This window comes from Bos javanicus, chromosome 4 (genome assembly GCF_032452875.1).
Source record: "Bos javanicus breed banteng chromosome 4, ARS-OSU_banteng_1.0, whole genome shotgun sequence".
Lineage (NCBI taxonomy): Eukaryota > Metazoa > Chordata > Mammalia > Artiodactyla > Bovidae > Bos > Bos javanicus.
This window is the reverse complement of record NC_083871.1, coordinates 88,131,446-88,141,877: the sequence shown is the minus strand read 5'-3', so window position 1 is coordinate 88,141,877 and position 10,432 is coordinate 88,131,446. Positions and strand designations below refer to the sequence as shown.

Here is a 10,432-nt window from a genome sequence, read left to right as displayed (position 1 = left end):
TTGTCACTTTGCTAGGGACATAAAGTAAGTAAACTAATATCCCCGTTTATTCACAGAGTTAGCAAGTTTATTGAGGATTTTAGATTGATATGCATTATTAAAATAGTAATTAATGTCAGATTTTCTACTCACAAGCTAAAATGCATCTTACAGGTACTATGTTAATGATTCTCAAATTTTAGCATGCAGGGAGCCAACAAAACATGACCCAATAGGGCAGGGACTCTGCACTCTTGTCAAGCACTCTAGGTTATTTGAATACAGTTGGCTGGAGGAGCTTCCCAGGTGAGTCCATGAAGACTCAGAAGTTGTCAGGATGGATTTATAGAAAGCAGCAGATTTGAGATGAGTGTACTGGGTCAAATTTCAAGGATAGTGGGATTTAAAGACAGAGAGGAAAGTCTTTTCTTAGAAGAGGGAAAGGCCTGAAGAAGAGCACAAATTTGAGAGTAAATGTGGCACAATAAAGGGCCAACCAGAAAACAAGCCTGAGAGAAGTATGAAAGTTGGCACTAAAAGCTGGTTTCCACTCCTCTTACATGAATTATCTACACAACTCAGGTGTCTAACGTCTACACGAACATAACCAGAATATATACCGAAGGAATCTTTCTTTCTCTTTATGCCTGAACCTGATTTTCACATATGTGCTTAATCGCTTTGTCATGTCCAACTCTTTGCGACCCCTTGGACTGTAGCCTGCCAGGCTCCTCTGTCTATGGAATTCTCCAGGCCAGAATACTGGAGTGGGTAGCCATTCCCTTCTCCAGAGGATCTTCCTGACCCAGGGATCAAAGCCAGGTCTCCTGCATTGCAAGTGGATTCTTTACCATCTGAGCCACCAGAGAAGCCTGATTTTCATGTATTATGCCCAATTATAAGGCTTGATGGGCATTAAGAATGGAAGCCCTAGAGCTACAATTGCTAAGCCAACCAAATTGTGTACCTGTAGACAAATGCTAGATTTGATGGGTTAGTGTTTAGTGTCAAATTAATAGTTATTATGGCAGAAGAATGGCATAGTACTCCGCCAAAAAACAAAACAAAACAAAACAAAAACAACCAAACCCACATCTTAGATGCCAGAAATAACTGAATTTAAGTCATTGTCATACCACTTACTAGTGAAGACATTAAAGTTGGCCTCTTTGGAATTTTAATTTCCAAATCTGTCGAAGAGAATTATCAAAGCACATACAATTCCTATGTATTGGATTTTGAAGAGTGAATGAGATGGTAAATCTGACAAAGTAGCTGGCAGTGAATGAATGAACAATATTTGTAATATTTTCTATTTATAAAGATGTTTTAAATGGATTAATCCATGGTTATACAATGATATGATTTGTTTTAGATTAGATAGAGAAAACATCACAATTGTGATATAGGGCTGCCCTGGAGGCTGAGACAGTAAAGAATTTGCCTGCAATGCAGAAGACCCAGATTCCATCCCTGGGTTGGGAAGATCCCCTGGAGAAGGAAATGGAAACCCACTCCAGTATTCTTGCCTAGAGAATCCCATGGACAGAGGAGCCTGACGGGCAAGAGTCCACCAGGTCACAAAGAATTGGACACGACTAAGAGACTAACGCTTTCACTTCACTTTCATTTTCAAAAGAGATTTACACTTTTCTGTGCAAATAAGAGGTGAAATTTGACAACTGTATAACTGTTTAGCAATGTGGTGTGTTGTGAAATACACCTTAAGATACGTTTCTAAAGGGCCCAAAGTCTCCCACTCGAGCTTCACTCCCTGCTGGTGCTCACAGAGGTATCCAGTCATATCAGTCATTCATGGTTAGTGTGAATTGTTTGGTCAAATCTTTTGACTTAGTGACAGTGGAGAGAAAACTCCTGAAACAGGAGACTGGCTGGATGTAAAGAAAAGATAGAACCATTCTGTAATAAGGAGCAGCCACAGAAGATGAAGCTGGCTAGATCCTCAGGCCATCATAGGGGAGGTCCTGCAAAAACTGGTCTGGTGAGAAATGGGAACCAGAATAAGAAAATGACGCGAAGAATGGAGGCCCTGATGAAACATCAAGTGTTTTTCCTGTCGCCTCCTTCTCGCGGGAGTACCACCGTTCCCTGCATGCATAGGCCTTCATTTCTATTAAATATCACACAAATGCCTTTTCCTTTTTGGTGTCATCTCACAGAGCAAAATCTTCTATGATGAGAAAGTGAGGCTCAAATGGTCTCACCAGGTGGCCAAAGGAAATCTGAGAACAGAAATGATTTCTCCAAAAAATATATATTAAAAAAGCATGCAATGAACTGCACAGAGTATGATACAGGAAAAAAAGTATCAAAGGTGTTTGAAGTAACTCGTTCCTTTCACGTGATTTTTAACACTATGATTGCTGCTCCTTTACTCACTATTTACTATATTATTTATAATTACCCTCCTTTTTTTTCACCTGAGAAACTCAAGATGTAATGTGCCTTTCTGGTTTGCAAACTTTTTTTTTCTGTTTACTATTCTGATTTTCCTGAATCACTATAGATGATATATCTTTAGAAATTTAGACTTGTAGAGGGAAAAGGTGTTTTCCCATCTACATTAACAATACAGTGAGGTGAGTTTTGTTGAAAGAATTCTCTTTCTTAATGGGAAAAAAAAAGCAGAGTTACATTAGTGGGGAATTAGAAATAAGATATACATGTTAATCATAGATTGCATAACAGTAAAGTTATTTGTCACAAGAGAAATTGAGTATAGGATGGTGCAGTGGTAAAGAATCTGCCTGCCAATGCAAGAGACGAAGGAGATGTGGGTTTGATCCCCGGGTTGGGGAAGATACCCTGAAGTAAGAAATGGCAACCCACTCTAGTATTCTTGCCTGGAGAATCCCACGCACAGAGGAGCCTGGTGAGCTACAGTCCATGGGGTCACAAAGAGTCAGACACAACCGAGCAGCTGAGCACACAACACACACAGAAGGAAATATGTTTGGTTTATACCCAGGGCTAGTTTAGTTGAGGTTCACTGGATGATTAATTTACCAGACAATGAGAAACTAATCAATGACTCCCTAGCCCTAAGGTGTTCCAAAACATATCCTTGCTATTGCTGTCAGAACAGTTCCCATCCACACACACACACACACACACACTCTCTCTCTCTCCCTCTCTCTCTCCTTGGATGACCCTAATGACTCATCTCTGCACAAATTTCCTGGTAATTATCTAGTCAATCCAGCCAATATATCAGCACAATAGTATCAACTCAATCCTGAAAAAGTCTTACAGGTGAGGGCTGTAAAACTTTATAATAACTTGGTTTCCTATCCAAAGAGGACATAGCGTCCAAGAAATACATAGAACTGTGCATTTAAACAGTGAAAAAAGTATTGCATACCTGGGTGTGGTATTGGGGCTTCCCAGGTGAGATGCTAGTGGTAAAGAACTTGCCTGCCAATGCAGGAAACACAGGAGACACAGCTTCGATCCCTGGATTGGGAAGATTCCCGGGAGAAGGACATGACAACCCACTCCAGTATTCTTGCCTGGAGAATCCCATGGACAGAGGAACCTGGCAGGATACAGTCTATAGGGTTGCAAAGAGTCAGGCACAACTGAAGCTTCTACATAGTATGTACGCACAGGTGTGATATTGGGGATCTATTAGCTATCAGAAGCATCGGTATTTATCTTTTGAATGAGAACAGAGAAGTTCTGAATGAGAAGTCAGGAGCTCTCCTCGGAGCCAAACTCCACAAAGGCAGTGGACTTTCAATATCTTATCTGAGCAGGCCCAGGAAAACCCATCTGTACCCAAAACTTGCCTTTCACATTGGAATTCCTACTGCTGGGGTTGCTATTTCAATTCACAAACTGAAAATGTACTTCATTGGAAAGGATACTGGAGGCACCCAGTAAAGCCTTGCTCAAGGTGCCACCCAAGGGTGGAGCCTCAAAATCAGGGGACATCAAAAGGTGGGGAGGGACCTCCTTGTGGGCAGATTCAATCCATCTCATGGTTTTGCCTCCCAAACTTAGACAGTTTCTATTCCAGTTACAATACGCAAACTAAATAAGGACAGTTTTTGCCTTTCAAGAACCCTAGCAGAAAATGGTCTTTGATTTCTCACACTCTTGGGCTTATCTCTCCATGTGAATTGTGACAGTAAAACAATAAAAATTGAGATTTAATTTTAACTCATGTTGGTGAGTCTGAGGCAGTAAATGAAGATGATGAGCTAGAGAAATATTAAGCCAGGTCGGTTATTTAATGCCTGCCCTTTATTTGAGGAGAACACTATTGAAGGCACCTGTGCAAGACAATGAAATTCTTCAGTTACATTTTAGTTTATCGCCGGCTTCTCCTTATAGTTTTCACTCTGTTGATTTTATTGCCATTGCCACTCATCCTCCGCTCGAAGGTAAGGGATGGGCTGGTGGGCTTTCTGAGGTATCTAATTGTCCTTTATTGTTGCTATGCAATTATCTGTCTGAAAGGGTGGTGACACCTTGGGCTTGAAATCAGGATGGTTGTACATTGTATTTTGCCCATTTTTCTCCCTTTTAATGATTAATGCTGTTGATTTTCAGTGTGATTAACTAGAATAATTAAATAGTATATTCAATCAGAATTGCTCTCTGCTTGGCGACCAGATAAGGAGAAGAAAAAACGAATCATGACCCTTGAGATCCTGTTGGTCAAGTTATCAATCTCCAGGGAGCATCCCAGGTTAACACAGCCCCTTGCCCTGAGACTAGGCAGCAATGTGGCACTGGGGGAAAGAGCTCAGAGGACAACTGGAATTCCTAGGGGTGATCTGTGCTATGTGCTTAGCCTCTTCAGTCATGTCCAACTCTGTGACCCCATGGACTGTAGCCCACCAGACTCCTCTGTCCATGGCATTCTCCCAGAAAGGTGATCTAGCGCAAATTAATTTACTGGGCACTTTCATGCTTTGGTGTAGGCCATCGAACCCCCTGGAAGTGCTGCAGCCCTTGGGGTCACAAAGAGTTGGACACAACCTAGCAAATGAACAACACAAGAACATGAGAGAAGAAGGCACTGAAAGCAGGAAGTAATTTTCCTTGTTTAATCAGAAAATCTAACACATTATTGCACATGTTCTGATCATTTGAGATTTTATTTTTGTGTGTGTGTTCTTGTAGGGATTTTTCGGTTTCCTTTAAGTATGGTCAATCTATAAAGTGTGAAAATATAAACCCAATGCATTTTTATTACCTTGGTAAAATCATTTGTATCTGCAAACATTTAGTGAATACCTTATTTGTGACAGGTGTGACAAGGGTCTCTTGGTGGCAAGAGAACAGTCTCCAGAGCCAAGCTCTCTGCTTTAGGTCCCAGGTTTCCACTTAGAAACTGTGTGACCTGGAAAAATTAATTGCCCTTTCTGTGCTTCTATTTTCTCCTATGTAAAATTGGGATTGTAATGGGCTTGTTGTAAGGATTAAGTGAATGAGCACTCATCAAGAACTTACTTGGAACTATGGCTGGCACACAGTACGTGGGTTACTGAGAATCTCCCCAAATCTGTTAACCCTACAATGGTGCAGTTCCTACCCTATGATGCCTTTTCTCTGAGTAGAAGAAAACCTTCCTGAGGTTCTTCTCTAACAAGTATTAACCAAGGTTATATGAGTCTGGGTAAAAATAGAACCACAGTGATTGTAACACTCCAGCCTCCCTCAGCAGTCTGCCACTGGTCTGAAGGAAAATTGTCGTTCAGTCACTAAGTTGTGTCTGACTCTGCAACTGCATGGACTGCAGTATGCCAGGCTTCTCTGTCCTTCACTATCTTCTACAGTTTACTCATATTCATGTCCATTGAGTCAGTGATGCCATCCAACCATCTCATCCTCTGTCCCCTCCTTCTCCTCCTGCCCTCAATCTTTCCCAGCATCAGGGTCTTTTCCAGTGAGTGGGCTCTTTGCACCAGGTGGTCAAAGGATTGGAGCTTCAGCTTCAGCATCAATCCTTCCCAATGAATATTCAGGGTTGATTTCCTTTAGGATTGAGTGGTTGGATCTCCTTGCTGTCCAAGGGACTCTTAAGAGTCTTCTCCAGCACCACAGTCCAAAAGCATCAATTCTTCAGTGCTCAGCCTTCTTTATGGTCCAACTCTCACATGTGTACATGACTACCGGAAAAACCATAGCTTTGACTATACAGATCTTTGTTGGCAAAGTGATGTCTCTGCTTTTTAATAAGCTGTCTAGTTTGGTCAGCTTTTCTTCTAAGCCTTTTTCATTACAGTGTGAAGGAAAGTGAGATGAGATAATGAAAAGTCCTTTTTGGTTCTGCCAAGTTCTTTACCAACAAAGCTGGTGAGGGGCCTGGCCTTGGCTGCCCACAGCTTCAAGCTGTCACCTGGTGCGGGGTGGTGGGAGAAAGAATGACCACCAGGGGCTACAGCCTCTCAGGCTGGGTCTCTCTCAGCACTGAGGTCTCATAGCACCCTGAGGTGGGAGGGAAGAACTCCCCTCCCCCACTTTTTATCAGACATTGTTCTGAACCTCCAGATTCTTAGAGAATTTCTAGTGAAAACAGCAGGCAGCCTCCATTGTCCTCGGTTTGGTGGGTTTTGTTTTCAAATTCCATGTGATTCATCCTCCCCTCTTCCCCCTGCCCCTCCTACCCCAGCTAGCTCTGAGGACTCCTCTGAGTCTCTGGCAGCCACTAGACGACAAATGGGAAGTACAGACACAAGTCTCTCATCTGAATGCCTCCTCCTCCACCCCCTTCAAAGATCATTACTCCTTTTCGTGTTCATGATGGCTTTCTTTTTCCAACTCCCCTGGTCCTACATGTCCCCCAGACCTGGCTGACTCTTACCATGAGTACCTCCTGATTCATACCCGGACCCCTGCTATATTTTAATATTTCTGGTTACTCTCAGCATAAAGTCCTTACTTATGGCTGAGAAAGCAAGTTAAACCAGTCAAGACAAACTTTGTCCATGACTGCGTATCATCTGTGCTGCTCCTTTGACATATACATGCTTGACACTTTGCTTATCTTAACATAATTTTCAAAGAAAATGAATATAAACTCTTTGCAAGAGAAGGGCAAGTAAATAAATAAAAAGCAACGTTCTCTGTGCATGATTCATTAACCAGAAAAAGTGTACTCTTGCTAAGCAATGTAGTCATTGATTTTTTTTTTTTTTCCAAAGTGCTATGTCAAGAGTACATTAGGTCTGTGGGGAAACCTGGCATCAAGTTGCATTTGATGAACTCTGTCCTCTTTCTTTTCCCTCTAATCAACTCATTTATTAAAACTCAATTAACATTATTGGGAGGATTTTTCCAAGTACAATAACATAATTTCCTCTTTTTTTGCTACTTTAAATGCATATTTAACCATTCAATCAACTGTTAATTAAACTCACAGTATATTATTTTAACTGTTGCTTACAATGAAAGCAGAACTTTCTTTCAGAGAACTTAGGACTTTAGAAGGTATAAAATTTAAGTAGAGGCTACTTTGATATGGGTTGAAATCATTGTATTGTAACTTTCAGGCTACCAAACTGTGAAGCCTATACTTCTAAACACATAGTAACAAAACAACTAAAGAGTTCAAGCAAACAAAAAGTCAATTTTGCTTCATAAAAACACAATAAATCTATACGATGGTGGAACTAATAAACAATAAGTTATTGACTGATTTTTTTTTTCATTTCCCTGCTGAATTTTGAGTTGCTTCTGTAGACAGGCCTTAACCCTTAGCTTAATTCAACCTTAATTAAAAAATGGAGCTTCAAAGATGAGAGCCCGTAAGTGGCTTTACCATGTAATGTTCAAAAAGGAGGGGAAGGGCTTTGCTTTGCAGAGCTTGCTTCTGTTCCAGGCATTCTACCAGCTGCTTTATCCAAGTTATCTTATTTAACCTTCATTATAAACCAAGAAGACAATCATAAACGTCCTAGCATTCTCATTTTACATTTGCAGAAATTGATGTTCAAAGACATGTGACCCAGCAAAGGCCACAGGGATGGGGTTGAAATGGGATTTGAACTCAGGTTCTGTCAGAGCTCAGAATTCATGCTTTAATAGTGGTTTGGTTTTACCCTTTTCTATATTTTGTATTTTTGAAGACTTGCCTTTTATTTTAAATAGTCACAAAATTTGTGGCTTGATACTCATTTAGCAACAACTCAGGCATAACGCCTCACCATAATGCTTTAGAGAAGAGGTGTATATTAGCCACTTCCTTGATTGACCTCAGGCAACTCAACTTCTTAAAGGTAGACAAGTGCAGTAATTCTAAACCCTGGGGATGGACCTAGGAGAGCTGGAGGAAGGGTCTCATGTATGTCATCTGCTGAATGTCCCAGAGTCCCAGCTCTACAAGCTGGTGCAATCAACTTCTCAGGATGTGATCCCCCTTCCCTTTACACTGGATGTTTACCACGAGTCATGGCATTAAGTTGGCATCTTAAAATTTTTAGATGGAAGAGATTTTGCAACTGTGTATTTTCATGTTTTCATGGAAATAATATTTTATAGCAAAAGAAAATATGCATCACTCCAGAAACCTATGGGTCTAAGTCAGACAGAAATTCAAATTGAGTCCTTATGAATTAGGTATTGTAATTGGTCAAATTTTGAAGATTAGAATTGGAGATAGAAACAAGTCAATAGCTTACCAAAAAAAAAAAAAAAAAAAAAAACAAAAAAAAGAAAAGAAAAAAAAAACAATAGCTTACCAATACGTGGCTCTACAGATGTCCAGCCAACATCTGTCTGACTCCAGAGCCATGATCTCAACCACAGCTAAATATCTGTGTCCTTATGTCTTCCAAGGGGAATAAGTATACTCCTGATACATTGGTATAAAGGTCACTTTACTGAAGGAATTGTATCTTCTTATTGCTTTACATGAAACATCAGAAATACTGTCCTTTTAATCATCACATAAGTGTAAAGGTAGTCCCAGTCCTTCCCCAATTAGTAGTTGGGTGCTATGTGCTCAGCTGCTCAGTTGTGTCTGATTCTTTGCAAGCCCCTGGACTGTAGCCCTCCAGGCTCCTCTATCCATGGGGTTTTGTAGGCAAAACTATTGGAACGGGTTGCCATTTCTTCCTCCAGGGAATCTTCCTGACCCAGGGATTGAACCCATGTCTCTTGCATTTCCTGCATTGGTAGGTAGTTTCTTTACCACTGAGCCACCTGGGAAGCTCAATTAGTAGTTAGTGGTCAGTAAGAAGCCTGTGATGTAATTGATGTTTATGTAAATGAATAAAATTAATCATTGAAACTGAATTTTTCTCTCTTTGGAGAGGAACTATCTTAAATATTTCTAGATAAAAACTTGTTAAAATTGGCCTAGGCTACATGCCTTAGTTCCACTGATATTCCCCGTGCAACATTATTCTTTTACGACTATTTTTAGCAGCTTGTTAATTTTATTCTTCTCAGAACTCTGTGCTATTTCCTTGCTTATTTTTCTAGTTCTTGGCTCTTTGTATTTCTTGTGATGGAACAACATGATAAAAAGAAGGCCAGGTTTGTCTGACGAGTCGTAAGGGAAGAAAATTGAACAATAATATTTTCTGTTTGCAGAGTGCGTCTCTTACTGGCATGTCAGTCCCCCTGGTTTATGTGTTCATTATGGACCCCCGCTTTTTTCAGGAAGACAGTCCCACAGATATTGAGCAGCATTCCCTAGTTGATTGGTTGTAAATCCAAGACCAGATTTCAGGTTTCTGTCAGATACTTCAGGATTTCTCGGGAAAATATTTTATGCCAAGAGAAAGTTGAAGAGAGGAGAGGGAGAGTCAGTCAGCTGAACAGAGTCTTAGTACACTGTACCAGCCCCAGTCAGCGATGGAAGAAACACGGCTGAGAGGGCCACCTCTGTGTGGCCACCTCTGTGTCTGTGGCTGTCGTGGGCTGCTTCTGTTCCCTCCACAATCTATGCCTCTGATGCATCTTGAATCTCGAAGTTATAATAGAAATTATGATACATAAAAGAAATAATACATAAGGAGAGACTTAGGTGCTCCATCTGGAAAAACTAAACAGATGGGAGAAATATAGCACTTGTAAAGAAATGTAAACCTTAAAGGGATAAAGGCTCTGATGGAAGAGGGGAACTGATAGGTTGAGAAGCCTGACAAAGGAAAGGAAAATGAGTGGGAGAGAATTTTAAAAGATCACAAGTGAGAGAAGAGGGAGGAAAGGAACTCTAAGAAAACATAAGGAACTTCTAAAGGGGCAAATGAAATTGGATATTGTTTCCAATGTTGGTCTAAAATATTGTAGGGATTTAAATAAAGGGGTGTGTGCATGCTAAGTCATTTCAGTCGCCTCCGACTCTTTGCAATCCCATCGACTGTAGCCCACCAGGCTCCTCTGTCCATGGAATGCTGCAGGCAAGAATACTAGAGTGCGTTGCCATGCCCTTCTCCAGGGGATCTTCTGGACCCAGGGATTGACCTCACATCTC

The 10,432-nt window shown here is 40.9% G+C and overlaps 1 protein-coding gene across 1 annotated transcript in view; it reads left to right on the top strand.

The window, feature by feature from the left end:
• The first annotated feature begins 4,239 nt into the window (after positions 1-4,239).
• The window catches only part of SLC13A1 (solute carrier family 13 member 1), a 104,728-nt gene continuing 98,535 nt past the window's right edge, over positions 4,240-10,432 (top strand). Inside the window, exon 1 of the mRNA XM_061414562.1 lies at positions 4,240-4,385. Within this exon, the coding sequence (XP_061270546.1) occupies positions 4,287-4,385 (99 nt within the window). The 5' untranslated portion in view covers positions 4,240-4,286. The remainder of the gene's footprint in view (positions 4,386-10,432) is intronic.